Raw genomic sequence first — 19,613 nt, forward strand, 5'->3', positions numbered from 1 at the left:
GCTCTACCCTCAGAGCCCCAGATGATTCCAGTCAGCTCTGACTCTGTAGCTCTACCCTCAGAGTCCCAGATGATTCCAGTCAGCTCTGTCTCTGTAGCTCTACCCTCAGAGCCCCAGGTGATTCCAGTCAGCTCTGTCTCTGTAGCTCTACCCTCAGAGCCCCAGATGATTCCAGTCAGCTCTGTCTCTGTAGCTCTACCCTCAGAGCCCCAGGTGATTCCAGTCAGCTCTGTCTCTGTAGCTCTACCCTCAGAGCCCCAGATGATTCCAGTCAGCTCTGTCTCTGTAGCTCTACCCTCAGAGCCCCAGATGATTCCAGTCAGCTCTGTCTCTGTAGCTCTACCCTCAGAGCCCCAGGTGATTCCAGTCAGCTCTGTCTCTGTAGCTCTACCCTCAGAGCCCCAGATGATTCCAGTCAGCTCTGTCTCTGTAGCTCTACCCTCAGAGCACCAGATGATTCCAGTCAGCTCTGTCTCTGTAGCTTTACCCTCAGAGCCCCAGGTGATTCCAGTCAGCTCTGTCTCTGTAGCTCTACCCTCAGAGCACCAGATGATTCCAGTCAGCTCTGTCTCTGTAGCTCTACCCTCAGAGCACCAGATGATTCCAGTCAGCTCTGTCTCTGTAGCTCTACCCTCAGAGCACCAGGTGATTCCAGTCAGCTCTGTCTCTGTAGCTCTACCCTCAGAGCCCCAGGTGATTCCAGTCAGCTCTGTCTCTGTAGCTCTACCCTCAGAGCCCCAGGTGATTCCAGTCAGCTCTGTCTCTGTAGCTCTACCCTCAGAGCCCCAGGTGATTCCAGTCAGCTCTGTCTCTGTAGCTCTACCCTCAGAGCACCAGATGATTCCAGTCAGCTCTGTCTCTGTAGCTTTACCCTCAGAGCCCCAGATGATTCCAGTCAGCTCTGTCTCTGTAGCTCTACCCTCAGAGCACCAGATGATTCCAGTCAGCTCTGTCTCTGTAGCTCTACCCTCAGAGCACCAGATGATTCCAGTCAGCTCTGTCTCTGTAGCTCTACCCTCAGAGCCCCAGGTGATTCCAGTCAGCTCTGTCTCTGTAGCTCTACCCTCAGAGCCCCAGATGATTCCAGTCAGCTCTGTCTCTGTAGCTCTACCCTCAGAGCACCAGATGATTCCAGTCAGCTCTGTCTCTGTAGCTCTACCCTCAGAGCACCAGATGATTCCAGTCAGCTCTGTCTCTGTAGCTCTACCCTCAGAGCACCAGATGATTCCAGTCAGCTCTGTCTCTGTAGCTCTACCCTCAGAGCACCAGATGATTCCAGTCAGCTCTGTCTCTGTAGCTCTACCCTCAGAGCCCCAGATGATTCCAGTCAGCTCTGTCTCTGTAGCTCTACCCTCAGAGCCCCAGATGATTCCAGTCACAACGTTCATTCAGCTCTGCCTCTGGTCCTTTGTTGTGTCTGTTGCTCTAGCCACTAAGACTTCAGCAAATAGCTCATTGTTTTGAAGTCTATGCGTTGCAGTGTGGTATGAAACAGAACAGTCCTTTTCCTGTTTATTGATAACGTTATGCCACTATGCCAGCTTGTTGTCCTGTTTATTGATAACGTTATGCCACTATGCCAGCTTGTTGAGCTGTTTATTGATAACGTTATGCCACTATGCCAGCTTGTTGAGCTGTTTATTGATAACGTTATGCCACTATGCCAGCTTGTTGTCCTGTTTATTGATAATGTTATGCCACTATGCCAGCTTGTTGTACTGTTTATTGATAACGTTATGCCACTATGCCAGCTTGTTGAGCTGTTTATTGATAACGTTATGCCACTATGCCAGCTTGTTGTCCTGTTTATTGATAACGTTATGCCACTATGCCAGCTTGTTGTACTGTTTATTGATAACGTTATGCCACTATGCCAGCTTGTTGAGCTGTTTATTGATAACGTTATGCCACTATGCCAGCTTGTTGAGCTGTTTATTGATAACGTTATGCCACTATGCCAGCTTGTTGTCCTGTTTATTGATAACGTTATGCCACTATGCCAGCTTGTTGTCCTGTTTATTGATAACTTTTATGCCACTATGCCAGCTTGTTGTACTGTTTATTGATAACGTTATGCCACTATGCCAGCTTGTTGAGCTGTTTATTGATAACGTTATGCCACTATGCCAGCTTGTTGAGCTGTTTATTGATAACGTTATGCCACTATGCCAGCTTGTTGTCCTGTTTATTGATAACGTTATGCCACTATGCCAGCTTGTTGTCCTGTTTATTGATAACGTTATGCCACTATGCCAGCTTGTTGTCCTGTTTATTGATAACGTTATGCCACTATGCCAGCTTGTTGTCCTGTTTATTGATAACGTTATGCCACTATGCCAGCTTGTTGTCCTGTTTATTGATAATGTTATGCCACTATGCCAGCTTGTTGAGCTGTTTATTGATAACGTTATGCCACTATGCCAGCTTGTAGTACTGTTTATTGATAACGTTATGCCACTATGCCAGCTTGTTGTACTGTTTATTGATAATGTTATGCCACTATGCCAGCTTGTTGAGCTGTTTATTGATAACGTTATGCCACTATGCCAGCTTGTTGAGCTGTTTATTGATAATGTTATGCCACTATGCCAGCTTGTTGTCCTGTTTATTGATAACGTTATGCCACTATGCCAGCTTGTTGTCCTGTTTATTGATAATGTTATGCCACTATGCCAGCTTGTTGAGCTGTTTATTGATAACGTTATGCCACTATGCCAGCTTGTAGTACTGTTTATTGATAACGTTATGCCACTATGCCAGCTTGTTGTACTGTTTATTGATAATGTTATGCCACTATGCCAGCTTGTTGAGCTGTTTATTGATAACGTTATGCCACTATGCCAGCTTGTTGTCCTGTTTATTGATAACGTTATGCCACTATGCCAGCTTGTTGTCCTGTTTATTGATAACGTTATGCCACTATGCCAGCTTGTTGAGCTGTTTATTGATAACGTTATGCCACTATGCCAGCTTGTTGTCCTGTTTATTGATAACGTTATGCCACTATGCCAGCTTGTTGAGCTGTTTATTGATAACGTTATGCCACTATGCCAGCTTGTTGTACTGTTTATTGATAACGTTATGCCACTATGCCAGCTTGTTGAGCTGTTTATTGATAACGTTATGCCACTATGCCAGCTTGTTGTCCTGTTTATTGATAACGTTATGCCACTATGCCAGCTTGTTGTACTGTTTATTGATAACGTTATGCCACTATGCCAGCTTGTTGAGCTGTTTATTGATAACGTTATGCCACTATGCCAGCTTGTTGTACTGTTTATTGATAACGTTATGCCACTATGCCAGCTTGTTGTACTGTTTATTGATAACGTTATGCCACTATGCCAGCTTGTTGTCCTGTTTATTGATAACGTTATGCCACTATGCCAGCTTGTTGTCCTGTTTATTGATAACGTTATGCCACTATGCCAGCTTGTTGAGCTGTTTATTGATAACGTTATGCCACTATGCCAGCTTGTTGTACTGTTTATTGATAATGTTATGCCACTATGCCAGCTTGTTGAGCTGTTTATTGATAACGTTATGCCACTATGCCAGCTTGTTGAGCTGATGTGGTGTACCTAAAATAAAATATTAATAATAATAATAAATATGAAAAAAAGTAACAAATAATTAAAGAGCAGCAGTAAAATAACAATAGCAGGGCTATATACACAGAGGGTACCGGTACAGAGTCAATGTGCGGGGCACCGGTTAGTCAAGGTAATTGAGGTAATATGTACATGTAGGTAGAGTTATTAAAGTGACTATGCATAGATAATAACAGAGTAGCAGCAGCGTAAAAGAGGGGGTTCGGGGGCAATGCAAATAGTCTGAGTAGCCATTTGATTAGATGTTCAGGAGTCTTATGGCTTGGGGGGTAGAAGCTGATTAGAAGCCTCTTGGACCTAGACTTGGCGCTCCGGTACCGCTTGCCGTGCGGTAGCAGAGAGAACAGTCTATGACTAGGGTGGCTGGAGTCTTTGACCATTTTTAGGGCCGTCCTCTGACACCGCCTGGTATAGAGGTCCTGGATGACAGGGAGCTCGGCCCCAGTGATGTACAGTAGTTGCCATACCAGGCAGTGATGCAGCCAGTCAAGATGCTGTCAATGGTGCAGCTGTAGAACTTTTTGAGGATTTGAGGGCCAAATCTTTTCAGCCTCCTGATGGTGAAGAGGCGCTGTCGTGCCCTCTTCACGACTGTGTGGATGTGTGTGGACCATGATAATTCCTTAGTGATGCAGAGCTATTGCTCGCCGGAGGTAGAGTATCTCATGATAAGCTGTAGACCACACTACCTACCTAGAGAGTTTATCGTTATTTTTTTGTAGTTGTTTACATACCACCACAGTCAGAAGCTGGCACTAAGACAGCATTGCATGAGCTGTATTCCGCCATAAGCAAACAAGAAAACGCTCACACAGAGGCGGCGCTCCTAGTAGTCAGGGACTTTAATGCAGGGAAACTTAAATCTGTTTTCTATCAGCATGTTAAATGTGCAACCAGAAGGAAAAAAACACTGGACCACCTCTACTCCACACACAGAGACGCGTACAAAGCTCTCCCTCGCCCTACATCTGGAAAATCTGACCATAATACTATCCTCCTGATTCCTGCTTACAAGCAAAAATTAAAGCAGGAAGCACCAGTGACTCGGTCAATAAGAAAGTGGTCAGATGAAGCAGATGCTAAACTACAGGACTGTTTTGCTATCACAGACTGGAACATGTTCAGGGATTCTTCTGATGGCATTGAGGAGTACACCACATCAGTCATTGGATTCATCAATAAGTGTATAATAAGTGCCCTCCGACGAATTATCAAACAGGCAAAGCGTCAGTACAGGACTAAGATCGATCGTACTACAATGACTCTGATGCTCGTCGGATGTGGCAGGGCTTGCAAACATTACAGACTACAAGGGGAAGCACAGCCGAGAGCTGCCCAGTGACACAAGCCTACCAGATGATCTAAACTACTTCTATGCTAGCTTCGAGGCAAATAACACTGAAACATGCATGAGAGCACCAGCTGTTCCGGAAGACTGTGTGATCACGCTCTCCGCAGCCGATGTGAGTAAGACCTTTAAACAGGTCAACATTCACAAGGCCGCAGGGCCAGACTGATTACCAGGACGTGTACTACGAGCATGTGCTGATCATCTGGCAAGTGTCTTCACTGACATTTTCAACCTCCCTGTCCGAATCTGTAATACCAACATGTTTTAAGCAGACCACCATAGTGCCTCAAGAACCCTAAGGTAACCTGAAAACACTGAGGCCCTAAAAATTGTCAAAGACTCCAGCCACCCTAGTTATAGACTGTTCTCTCTGCTATCGCACGACAATCGGTACCGGAGCGCCAAGTCTAGGTCCAAGAGGCTTCTAAACAACTTCTACCCCCAAGCCATAAGACTCCTGAACAGCCAGTCAAATTGCTACCCAGGCTATTTGCATTGCCACCCTCCCCACTTCCCTCTTTAAACCACTGCTACTTTCTGTTGTCATCTATGCATGGTCACTTTAATAACTCTACCTACATGTACATACTACCTCAACTAACCTGTGCCCCTGCACATTGACTCTGTACCAGTACACCCCTGTATATTGTCTCGCTATTGTTATTTTACTGCTGCTCTTTAATTACTTGTTACTTTTATCTCTTGTTCTTATCTGTAATTTTTTTAAACTGCATTGTTGGTTAGGGGCTAGTAAGTAAGTGTTTCACTGTAAGGTCTACACCTGTAGCATTTGTATTCGGTGTATGTGACTAATAACATTTTATTTTATTTAAATGACTACCGACCCGTAGCGCTCACGTCTGTAGCCATGAAGTGCTTTGAAAGGCTGGTCATGGCTCATATCAACACCATTATCCCAGAAACCATAGACCCACTCCAATTTGCATACTGCCCCAACTGATCCACAGACGATGCAATCTCTATTGCACTCCACACTGCCCTTTCCCACCTGGACAAAAGGAACACCTATGTGAGAAGGCTATTCATTGACTACAGCTCAGCGTTCAACACCATAGTGCCCTCTAAGCTCATCGCTAAGCTAAGGACCCTGGGACTAAACACCTCCCTCTGCAACTGGATCCTGGACTTCCTGACGAGCCACCCCCAGGTGGTAAGTGTAACGGATGTGAAATGGCTAGCTAGTTAGCGGGTACGTGCTAGTAGCATTTCAATCAGTTACGTCACTTGCTCTGAGACCTGAAGTAGGGTTTCCCCTTGCTCTGCAAGGGCCGTGGCTTTTGTGGAGCGATGGGTAACGATGCTTCGTGGGCGACAGTTGTTGATGTGTGCAGAAGGTCCCTGGTTCGCGCCCGGGTATGGGCGAGGGGACGGTTTAAAGTTATACTGTTACATAAGGATAGGTAACAACACATCCGCCTCGCTGATCCTCAACACAGGAGCCCCTCAGGGGTGCGTGCTCAGTCCCCTCCTGTACTCCCTGTTCACCCACGACTGCGTGGCCAGGCACGACTCCAACACCATCATTAAGTTTGCAGACGACACAACAGTGGTAGGCCTGATCACCTACAACGATGAGACAGCCTATAGGGAGGAGGTCAGAGTCCTGGCCGGGTGGTGCCAGGACAACAACTCTCCCTCAACGTGATCAAGACAAAGGAGATGATTGTGGACTACAGGAAAAGGAGGGCCGAGCACGACCCCATTCTCATCGACGGGGCTTTAGTGGAGCAGGTTGAGAACTTCATGTTCCTTGATGTCCACATCACCAACAAACTGACATGGTCCAAACTAGAGGTCGACCGATTATGATTTTTCAACGCCGATACCGATACCGATTATTGGAGGACAAAAAAGGCGATGCCGATTAATCGGGCAATTTTTTTGGTTTATTTGTAATAATGACAATTACAACAATACTAAATGAACACTTATTTTAACTTAATATAATACATCAATAAAATAAATTTAGCCTCAAATAAATAATGAAACATGTTCAATTATGTTTAAATAATGCAAAAACAAAGTGTTGGAGAAGAAAGTAAAAGTGCAATATGTGCCATGTAAGAAAGCTAACGTTTAAGTTCCTTGCTCAGAACATGAGAACATATGAAAGCTGGTGGTTCCTTTTAACATGAGTCTTCAATATTCCCAGGTAAGAAGTTTTAGGTTGTAGTTATTATAGGAATTATAGGACTATTTCTCTCTATACCATTTGTATTTCATATACCTTTGACTATTGGATGTTCTTATAGGCACTTTAGTATTGCCAGTGTAACAGTATAGCTTCCGTCCCTCTCCTCGCCGCTACCTGGGCTCGAACCAGGAACACATCGACAACAGCCACCCTCGAAGCAGCGTTACCCATGCAGAGCAGGGGGAACAACTACTTCAAGTCTCAGAGCGATGTCGTTTGAAACGCTATTAGCGCATACCCCGCTAACTAGCTAGCCATTTCACATCAGTTACACCAGCCTAATCTCGGGAGTTGATAGGCTTGAAGTCATAAACAGCGCAATGCTTGAAGCACAACGAAGAGCTGCTGGCAAAACGCAGTAAAGGACTGTTTGAATGAATGCTTACGAGCCTGCTGCTGCCTACCACCGCTCAGTCAGACTGCTCTATCAAATCATAGACTTATTTTATAACATAATAACACACAGAAATACAAGCCTTAGGTCATTAATATGGTTGAATCCGGAAACTATAATTTCGAAAACAAAAGGTTTATTCTTTCAGTGAAATATGGAACCGTTCCGTATTTTATCTAACGGGTGGCATCCCTAAGTCTAAATATTCCTGTTACTTTGCACAACCTTCAATGTTATGTCATAATGAACCCTGACTGGACCAGGTCATATAGTCTAGAGGTGAACCCTGACTGGACCAGGTCATATAGTCTAGAGGTGAACCCTGACTGGACCAGGTCATACAGTCTAGAGGTGAACCCTGACTGGACCAGGTCATATAGTCTAGAGGTGAACCCTGACTGGACCAGGTCATACAGTCTAGAGGTGAACCCTGACTGGACCAGGTCATATAGTCTAGAGGTGAACCCTGACTGGACCAGGTCATATAGTCTAGAGGTGAACCCTGACTGGACCAGGTCATATAGTCTAGAGGTGAACCCTGACTGGACCAGGTCATATAGTCTAGAGGTGAACCCTGACTGGACCAGGTCATATAGTCTAGAGGTGAACCCTGACTGGACCAGGTCATATAGTCTAGAGGTGAACCCTGACTGGACCAGGTCATATAGTCTAGAGGTGAACCCTGACTGGACCAGGTCATATAGTCTAGAGGTGAACCCTGACTGGACCAGGTCATACAGTCTAGAGGTGAATGTGTGGGGGTACAGGTTAGTAATGAGGCTATATACAGGGGGTACCGGTACAGAGTCAATGTGTGGGGGTACAGGTTAGTAGTGAGGCTATATACAGGGGTACAGGTACAGAGTCAATGTGTGGGGGTACAGGTTAGTAGTGAGGCTATATACAGGGGGTACCGGTACAGAGTCAATGTGTGGGGGTACAGGTTAGTAATGAGGCTCTATACAGGGGGTACTGAGTCAATGTGTGGGGGTACAGGTTAGTAGTGAGGCTATATACAGGGGGTACTGAGTCAATGTGTGGGGGTACAGGTTAGTAATGAGGCTATATACAGGGGGTACTGAGTCAATGTGTGGGGGTACAGGTTAGTCGAGGTAATTTGTAATGTGACTATGCATAGATAATAAACAGAAAGTAGCAGCAGTGTTACAATGTTGTAATGATGTGCAAATAGTTAAAGTACAAAAAGCATAGGTTGTATTTACAATTGTGTTTGTTCTTCACTGGTTGCCCTTTTCTTGTGGCAACATGTCACAAATCTTGCTGCTGTGATGGCACACTGTGGAATTTCACACAATAGATAAGGGAGTTTATCAAAATTGAATTTGTTTTATAATTCTTTGTGGATCTGTGTATTCTGAGGGAAATGTGTGTCTCTAATACGGTCATACATTTGGCAGGAAGTTAGGAAGTGCAGCTCAGTTTCCACCTCATTTTGTGGGCAGTGGGCACATAGCCTGTCTTCTCTTGAGAGCCCGGTCTTCCTACGGCGGCCTTTCTCAATAGCAAGGCTATGCTCATTGAGTCTGTACATAGTCAAAGCTTTCCTTAAGTTTGGGTCAGTCACAGTGGTCAGGTATTCTGCCACTGTACTCTCTGTTTAGGGCCAAATACCATTCTAGTTTGCTCTGTTGTTTTATTAAATCTGTGTATATAACTGTCAGCTCTCTCTTCCCCCTCTCCAGGAGAAAGATGACCTGCGTCGGGCAGAGAATATGCTGGTTCAGGCTGACAGATTGGGCTGTAGACAGTTTGTGACCCCTACTGATGTGGTCAGTGGAAACCCCAAACTCAACCTGGCCTTCGTAGCCAACCTGTTTAATAAATACCCATCACTCACCAAGCCTGAGGGGCAGGACCTGGACTGGGCCAAACTGGAGGGTGGGTACACATATAATATACATGTACCACCAAGTCAATTCTGCTCTGCCCAGAGTACCCCTGAAGTACACACTTATTTTACTAGTAGGCCTATGGTCTCATGACTCTTCTCAAGTACCCCTGTAGATATACCTAGTACCCTGTAGATATACCTAGTACCCCTGTAGATATACCTAGTACCCCTGTAGATATACCTAATACCCCTGTAGATATACCTAGTACCCCTGTAGATATACCTAGTACCCTGTAGATATACCTAGGACCCCTGTAGATATACCTAGTACCCTGTAGATAGGCCTAGTACCCTGTAGATATACCTAGGACCCTGTAGATATACCTAATACCCCTGTAGATATACCTAGTACCCTGTAGATATACCTAGTACCCCTGTAGATATACCTAGTACCCCTGTAGATATACCTAGTACCCCTGTAGATATACCTAGGACCCTGTAGATATACCTAGTACCCTTGTAGATATACCTAGTACCCCTGTAGATATACCTAGTACCCTGTAGATATACCTAGTACCCCTGTAGATAGGCCTAGTACCCCTGTAGATATACCTAGGACCCTGTAGATATACCTAGTACCCTTGTAGATATACCTAGTACCCCTGTAGATATACCTAGTACCCCTGTAGATATACCTAGGACCCTGTAGATATACCTAGTACCCTGTAGATATACCTAGTACCCCTGTAGATATACCTAGTACCCCTGTAGATATACCTAGGACCCTGTAGATATACCTAGTACCCTTGTAGATATACCTAGTACCCCTGTAGATATACCTAGTACCCTGTAGATATACCTAATACCCTGTAGATATACCTAGTACCCCTGTAGATAGGCCTAGTACCCCTGTAGATAGGCTTAGTACCCCTGTAGATATACCTAGTACCCCTGTAGATATACCTAGTACCCCTGTAGATATACCTAGTACCCTGTAGATATACCTAGTACCCCTGTAGATATACCTAGTACCCTGTAGATATACCTAGTACCCTGTAGATATACCTAGGACCCTGTAGATATACCTAGTACCCCTGTAGATAGGCCTAGTACCCCTGTAGATAGGCTTAGTACCCCTGTAGATATACCTAGTACCCCTGTAGATATACCTAGTACCCCTGTAGATATACCTAGTACCCTGTAGATATACCTAGTACCCCTGTAGATATACCTAGTACCCCTGTAGATATACCTAGTACCCTGTAGATATACCTAATACCCCTGTAGATATACCTAGTACCCCTGTAGATATACCTAATACCCCTGTAGATATACCTAGGACCCTGTAGATATACCTAGTACCCCTGTAGATATACCTAATACCCCTGTAGATATACATAATACCCATGTAGATATACCTAGTACCCTGTAGATATACCTAGTACCCTGTAGATATACCTAGTACCCTGTAGATATACCTAGTACCCCTGTAGATATACCTAATACCCCTGTAGATATACCTAGTACCCCTGTAGATATACCTAGTACCCCTGTAGATATACCTAGTACCCCTGTAGATATACCTAGTACCCCTGTAGATATACCTAGTACCCTGTAGATATACCTAGTACCCCTGTAGATATACCTAATACCCCTGTAGATATACCTAGTACCCCTGTAGATATACCTAATACCCCTGTAGATATACCTAGTACCCCTGTAGATATACCTTGTACCCCTGTAGATAGGCTTAGTATCCCTGTAGATATACCTAGTACCCCTGTAGATATACCTAGTACCCCTGTAGATATACCTAGTACCCTGTAGATATACCTAGTACCCCTGTAGATATACCTAGTACCCTGTAGATATACCTAGTACCCCTGTAGATATACCTAATACCCCTGTAGATATACCTAATACCCCTGTAGATATACCTAGTACCCCTGTAGATAGGCCTAGTACCCCTGTAGATATACCTAATACCCCTGTAGATATACCTAGTACCCTGTAGATATACCTAGTACCCCTGTAGATATACCTAGTACCCCTGTAGATATACCTAGTACCCCTGTAGATATACCTAATACCCCTGTAGATATACCTAGTACCCTGTAGATATACTTAGTACCCCTGTAAATATACCTAGTACCCCTGTAGATATACCTAGTACCCTGTAGATATACCTAGTACCCTGTAGATATACCTAGTACCCTGTAGATATACCTAATACCCCTGTAGATATACCTAGTACCCCTGTAGATAGGCCTAGTACCCTGTAGATATACCTAATACCCCTGTAGATATACCTAGTACCCTGTAGATATACCTAGTACCCCTGTAGATATACCTAGTACCCCTGTAGATATACCTAGTACCCTGTAGATATACCTAGTACCCCTGTAGATAGGCCTAGTACCCCTGTAGATATACCTAGTACCCCTGTAGATATACCTAGTACCCTGTAGATATACCTAGTACCCGTGGTGAAGAACTGACGTCTGATATGCTGTCTAGAGTGTATAAGTAAATACTCATAAACACACCTCTAATTCTGCTCTCTGTAGATCTGTGTACAGAGCTCCCCCTGCTGACTCTCAACAGAATTACACTCATTTTAAAGGGGGGCTGAACTTCCTTACTTAGCCCTGGTTTCATTCTCCTCATTGTGAAATGCGTCTGAGAAGCGTCTTTCTTTTCCCCAACGCAGTTAAGCCAAAACCACGCCCCTTTATTCAGAGAGGCGTTCTGCCATGCTTTGAGCCTCTCCAAGTCTCCAAGTCCGGAAGTGAATATCACATAGGGGGACATTTCAGTCACTGATTAATAACATTTGCCCTTTGTGTTTCAAGACTGATAAATATAATAACATAATGTGGTGGACCGAGCTAGCCGTTAACATCCCTTAACCCTCAGACAGATTCAATGGCTGGAGCATAGCGTATTCCACTGAATGACTAGCTAATAAATATTTGAGAAATCATGAATAATAAGCATAAGCATTAACCTGATAATAGACTACTGATGATAATATAACGACTTCAAATACCGAGCTGGTAACGTTAAGTAGCCTCGGTTAACTTAGCTGCCCTTCAATACAGGGAATTCAGCAGAGTTCTCTGAGACATTTTTACAACTCGTTGAAACTCTGTAAATAAATACATGGGCAAATGTTACCAAACATGATGATAATAGGCTTGTATTATGGTAGGCAGATCATTTTAAACACACCCAGTGGTAACACACGTCTTCCCAACTAAACACACGTCTCCCCCTACTAAACACACGTCTCCCCCTACTAAACACACGTCTCCCCCTACTAAACACACGTCTCCCCCTACTAAACACACGTCTCCCCCTACTAAACACACGTCTCCCCCTACTAAACACACGTCTCCCCCTACTAAACACACCCAGTGGTAACACTTCCTGTTTCCTCAGGTGAGACGAGAGAGGAGAGAACCTTCAGGAACTGGATGAATTCTCTGGGAGTCAACCCTCATGTTAACCATATATACGGGTAACTACCTTTACTATAATATCAACCCTCATGTTAACCATATATACGGGTAACTACCTTTACTATAATATCAACCCTCATGTTAACCATATATACGGGTAGTTACCTTTACTATAATAACAACCCTCATGTTAACCATATATACGGGTAGTTACCTTTACTATAATAACAACCCTCATGTTAACCATATATACGGGTAACTACCTTTACTATAATAACAACCCTCATGTTAACCATATATACGGGTAACTACCTTTACTATAATAACAACCCTCATGTTAACCATATATACGGGTAACTACCTTTACTATAATAACAACCCTCATGTTAACCATATATACGGGTAACTACCTTTACTATAATAACAACCCTCATGTTAACCATATATACGGGTAACTACCTTTACTATAATATCAACCCTCATGTTAACCATATATACGGGTAACTACCTTTACTATAATAACAACCCTCATGTTAACCATATATACGGGTAGTTACCTTTACTATAATATCAACCCTCATGTTAACCATATATACGGGTAACTACCTTTACTATAATATCAACCCTCATGTTAACCATATATACGGGTAACTACCTTTACTATAATAACAACCCTCATGTTAACCATATATACGGGTAGTTACCTTTACTATAATATCAACCCTCATGTTAACCATATATACGGGTAGTTACCTTTACTATAATAACAACCCTCATGTTAACCATATATACGGGTAGTTACCTTTACTATAATAACAACCCTCATGTTAACCATATATACGGGTAACTACCTTTACTATAATAACAACCCTCATGTTAACCATATATACGGGTAGTTACCTTTACTATAATATCAACCCTCATGTTAACCATATATACGGGTAGTTACCTTTACTATAATAACAACCCTCATGTTAACCATATATACGGGTAGTTACCTTTACTATAATAACAACCCTCATGTTAACCATATATACGGGTAACTACCTTTACTATAATAACAACCCTCATGTTAACCATATATACGGGTAACTACCTTTACTATAATAACAACCCTCATGTTAACCATATATACGGGTAGTTACTTTTACTATAATAACAACCCTCATGTTAACCATATATACGGGTAGTTACCTTTACTATAATATCAACCCTCATGTTAACCATATATACGGGTAGTTACCTTTACTATAATAACAACCCTCATGTTAACCATATATACGGGTAGTTACCTTTACTATAATATCAACCCTCATGTTAACCATATATACGGGTAACTACCTTTACTATAATATCAACCCTCATGTTAACCATATATACGGGTAACTACCTTTACTATAATAACAACCCTCATGTTAACCATATATACGGGTAGTTACCTTTACTATAATATCAACCCTCATGTTAACCATATATACGGGTAACTACCTTTACTATAATATCAACCCTCATGTTAACCATATATACGGGTAACTACCTTTACTATAATAACAACCCTCATGTTAACCATATATACGGGTAGTTACCTTTACTATAATATCAACCCTCATGTTAACCATATATACGGGTAGTTACCTTTACTATAATAACAACCCTCATGTTAACCATATATACGGGTAGTTACCTTTACTATAATAACAACCCTCATGTTAACCATATATACGGGTAACTACCTTTACTATAATAACAACCCTCATGTTAACCATATATACGGGTAGTTACCTTTACTATAATATCAACCCTCATGTTAACCATATATACGGGTAACTACCTTTACTATAATAACAACCCTCATGTTAACCATATATACGGGTAACTACCTTTACTATAATAACAACCCTCATGTTAACTATATATACGGGTATGATTATTCCTTTCTTAATATTAAAGCAATAAAACATGTGGGTATGATTCTGAAAGCAATAATTATAACAACAAAATGATCTCCCTCCCTCCCTCCCTCTCTCCCCTCCCTCCCTCCCCTCCCTCCCTCCCTCCCTCCCTCCCTCCCTCCCTCTCTCTCTCCCCTCCCTCCCTCCCTCCCTCGCTCCCTCCAGTGATCTGTTAGATGCGCTGGTCATCCTCCAGCTGTATGAGAGGATTAAGGTTCCAGTGGACTGGGACCACAAGGTGAACCGGCCTCCCTACCCCAAGCTAGGGGCCAACATGAAGAAGCTGGAGAATTGTAACTATGCAGTGGAACTCGGGAAGGCCAAGGCAGGCTTCTCTCTGGTCGGCATCGGAGGACAGGACCTTAACGACGGAAACCCCACCCTCACCCTGGCTCTGGTCTGGCAACTGATGAGGAGGTAGGAGAGAGAGAGGGAGGGGGGGATAGAGGGAGGGGGGGATAGAGGGAGGGGAGAGAGGGGGAGAGAGAGGGGAGGGAGGGGAGAGAGGGGGGAGGAAGAGAGAGGGGAGAGAGGAAGAGAGAGTGGGAGGGAGGGGAGAGAGGGGGAGGGAGGGGAGTGGAGGGACCTTAACGACGGAAACCCCACCCTCACCCTGGCTCTGGTCTGGCAACTGATGAGGAGGTAGGAGAGAGAGAGGGAGAGAGAGAGAGAGAGAGAGAGAGGGAGGGAGGAGAGGGAGGGGGGAGGGAGGGGAGCGAGAGAGAGGGGAGGGAGGGACCTGACTAATAGATCACCTCCTCCTGCTCCTCTATCAGACCTGACTAATAGATCACCTCCTCCTGCTCCTCTATCAGACCTGACTAATAGATCACCTCCTCCTGACCCTCTATCAGACCTGACTAATAGATCACCTCCTCCTGATCCTCTATCAGACCTGACTAATAGATCACCTCCTCCTGATCCTCTATCAGACCTGACTAATAGATAACCTTTTCCTCATCCTCTATCAGACCTGACTAATAGATCACCTCCTCCTGCTCCTCTATCAGACCTGACTAATAGATCACCTCCTCCTGATCCTCTATCAGACCTGACTAATAGATAACCTCCTGCTCCTCTATCAGACCTTACTAATAGATAACCTCCTCAGATACACTCTGAATGTTCTGGAGGACCTTGGACATGGAGAGGCTGCTAATGATGACCTCATCATCAACTGGGTCAACAGAACCCTGACTGGAGCCGGGAAGAGCTCCAAGATCTCCAGCTTCAAGGTGACAAGACAGATGGAACAGAGTTGCTTTATAGTGTCTGTTATACTGTGTGATCTGTGATTCACTAGGAACTCTGTTACTAAACCTTAGAGACAGTGGTTCTCTATAGCTCTAAAGCCAGTGGTTCTCTATAGCTCTAAACTCTGAAAGTAGTGTTTACAGCTGTGTGTGTGTGTGTATAATCCTCTGTGTTTTTCTGTGTGTGTGTGTGTGTGTGTGTGTGTGTGTGTGTGTGTGTGTGTGTGTGTGTGTGTGTGTGTGTGTGTGTGTGTGTGTGTGTGTGTGTATAATCCTCTGTGTTTTTCTGTGTGTGTGTGTGTGTGTGTGTGTGTGTGTGTGTGTGTGTGTGTGTGTGTGTGTGTGTGTGTGTGTGTGTGTGTGTGTGTGTGTGTGTGTGTGTGTGTGTGTGTGTGTGTGTGTGTGTGTGTGTGTGTGTGTGTGTGTGTCTCTCTCTCTCTCTCCAGGATCGTGGTATCAGCAGTAGTCTTCCTGTCCTGGACCTGATTGACTCCATCCAGCCACGCAGCGTGAACTATGACCTTGTCAAGACTGGAATGCTCTCCGACGTCGACAGATTGGACAATGCCAAGTCAGTCTGACATACACACGCAAGCAGCAGATACACACACGTACATGCATGTACCACACACACGCGGACACACACACTGTAATGTGTAGTTTGGGACCCTAGGGTATGGTTTTACTGACCCCTGACCCCTGACCTCTGCCCCCAGGTACGCTGTGTCCATGGCGAGGAAGATCGGAGCCCGTGTGTACGCCCTACCAGAGGACCTGGTGGAGGTGAAACCCAAGATGGTGATGACCGTGTTCGCCTGCCTCATGGGACGGGGTATGAAGAGGGAATAACACGTCAGCCACGCCATCAGCCTGTGCCTCAGCCTCTAGCCTGTTTGCTAAAAGGTTTAAACAATGAAAACAGCCATATTATATTAGATACATATTGAATGAATGACAGCGGCCATATTGCTCCACAGCTGATTTGATGACTCTGTATATCTGCCTTTAACTTAAGACACTGTGTCACACTGTATGTGATGCTGTAGTTTTTCTTTGACCTCTGTGGTGAACTTTAGACTGGACTATGGTTGTTATAGGACATGTCATGTGGGGGATGACTGGAATCGCTCTCACAACAGTTCTTAGATGAGAGAGAGATTGAGAGAGAGAGAGAGAGAGAGAGAGAGATTGAGAGAGAGACAGAGACAGAGACAGAGACAGAGAGAGAGAGAGAGAGCGAGAGAGAGAGAGAGAGAGAGAGAGAGAGAGAGAGAGAGAGAGAGAGAGAGAGAGAGAGAGAGAGAGAGAGAGAGAGAGAGAGAGAGAGTGTTTCTTTGATTGATAACTCTCCATCTGATGGCCTTAAGGTTCAGTCGTAAACGGGTCCCTAGTTTAGATTATTGACCAAATTACAGAAAACATACCGACACAATAGACATTCCATGTTATTAGTATGTTTTACTGGTATATATGTTATTCCATGTTATTAGTATGTTTTACTGGTATATATGTTATTCCATGTTATTAGTATGTTTTACTGGTATATATGTTATTCCATGTTATTAGTATGTTTTACTGGTATATATGTTATAACATGGCATTAGTATGTTTTACTGGTATATATGTTACAACATGCTATTAGTATGTTTTACTCGTATATATGTTATAACGTGTTATTAGTATGTTTGACTGGTATATATGTTATAACATGCTATTAGTATGTTTTACTGGTATATATGGTATTCCATGTTATTAGTATGTTTTACTGGTATATATGTTATAACATGCTATTAGTATGTTTTACTGGTATATATGGTATTCCATGTTATTAGTATGTTTTACTGGTATATATGGTATTCCATGTTATTAGTATGTTTTACTGGTATATATGGTATTCCATGTTATTAGTATGTTTTACTGGTATATATGTTATTCCATGTTATTAGTATGTTTTACTGGTATATATGGTATTCCATGTTATTAGTATGTTTTACTGGTATATATGTTATTCCATGTTATTAGTATGTTTTACTGGTATATATGTTATTCCATGTTATTAGTATGTTTTACTGGTATATATGGTATTCCATGTTATTAGTATGTTTTACTGGTATATATGTTATTCCATGTTATTAGTATGTTTTACTGGTATATATGGCCATGCCTTTAACAGAAAGGTAGCCAATTAACTATGCATAAACAATCTTTTTTGTTGATAAATAAACTCAGCAAAAAAAAGAAACATCCTCTCACTGTCAACTGCGTTTATTTTCAGTAAACTTAACGTGTGTAAATATTTGTATGAACATAACAAGATTCAACAACCGAGACATAAACTGAACAAGTTCCACAGACATGTGACTAACAAAAATTGAATAATGTGTCCTTGAACAAAGGGGGAATCAAAATCAAAAGTAACAGTCACTATCTGGTGTGGCCACCAGCTGCATTAAGTACTGCAGGGCATCTCCTCCTCATGGACTGCACCAGATTTGCCAGTTCTTGCTGTGAGATGTTACCCCACTCTTTCACCAAGGCACCTGCAAGTTCCCGGACATTTCTGGGGGGAATGGCCCTAGCCCTCACCCTCCGATCCAACAGGTCCCAGACGTGCTCAATGGGATTGAGATCTGGGCTCTTCGCTGGCCATGGCAGAACACTGACATTCCTGTCTTGCAGGAAATCACACACAGAACGAGCAGTATGGCTGGTGGCATTGTTATGCTGGAGGGTCATGTCAGGATGAGCCTGCAGGAAGGGTACCACATGAGGGAGGAGGATGTCTTCCCTGTAATGCACAGCGTTGAGATTACCTGCAATGACAACAAGCTCAATCCGATGTTGCTGTGACACACCGCCCCAGACCATGACGGACTCTACAAGGGGGGCACTTCGTAGTGTCATTCCAATAAGTGATCAAATTCAACATCTACTCACAGACTCCAACCTTGACTTCCTCTGCCTCTCAGAGACATGTCCTCTGCCTTTCAGAGACATGTCCTCTGCCTCTCAGAGACATGTCCTCTGCCTCTCAGAGACATGTCCTCTGCCTTTCAGAGACATGTCCTCTGCCTCTCAGAGACATGTCCTCTGCCTCTCAGAGACATGTCCTCTGCCTCTCAGAGACATGTCCTCTGCCTTTCAGAGACATGTCCTCTGCCTTTCAGAGACATGTCCTCTGCCTCTCAGAGACATGTCCTCTGCCTCTCAGAGACATGTCCTCTGCCTTTCAGAGACATGTCCTCTGCCTCTCAGAGACATGTCCTCTGCCTTTCAGAGACATGTCCTCTGCCTTTCAGAGACATGTCCTCTGCCTCTCAGAGACATGTCCTCTGCCTCTCAGAGACATGTCCTCTGCCTCTCAGAGACATGTCCTCTGCCTCTCAGAGACATGTCCTCTGCCTTTCAGAGACATGTCCTCTGCCTTTCAGAGACATGTCCTCTGCCTTTCAGAGACATGTCCTCTGCCTCTCAGAGACATGTCCTCTGCCTTTCAGAGACATGTCCTCTGCCTCTCAGAGACA

The 19,613-nt window shown here is 43.8% G+C and overlaps 1 protein-coding gene across 1 annotated transcript in view; it reads left to right on the top strand.

Moving 5' to 3' along the window:
- Positions 1-18,331, top strand: part of LOC139574868 (plastin-3-like) — a 109,031-nt gene extending 90,700 nt beyond the window's left edge. Inside the window, exons 10-15 of the mRNA XM_071399835.1 lie at positions 9,275-9,470; positions 12,865-12,943; positions 15,002-15,253; positions 15,948-16,071; positions 16,536-16,660; positions 16,806-18,331. Coding sequence (XP_071255936.1) covers positions 9,275-9,470; positions 12,865-12,943; positions 15,002-15,253; positions 15,948-16,071; positions 16,536-16,660; positions 16,806-16,938 — 909 coding nt within the window. The 3' untranslated portion in view covers positions 16,939-18,331. The remainder of the gene's footprint in view (positions 1-9,274; positions 9,471-12,864; positions 12,944-15,001; positions 15,254-15,947; positions 16,072-16,535; positions 16,661-16,805) is intronic.
- The last annotated feature ends 1,282 nt before the right edge of the window (positions 18,332-19,613 follow it).

The sequence above is a fragment of the Salvelinus alpinus genome, chromosome 4 (genome assembly GCF_045679555.1).
Source record: "Salvelinus alpinus chromosome 4, SLU_Salpinus.1, whole genome shotgun sequence".
NCBI classification, from domain to species: Eukaryota; Metazoa; Chordata; class Actinopteri; order Salmoniformes; family Salmonidae; genus Salvelinus; species Salvelinus alpinus.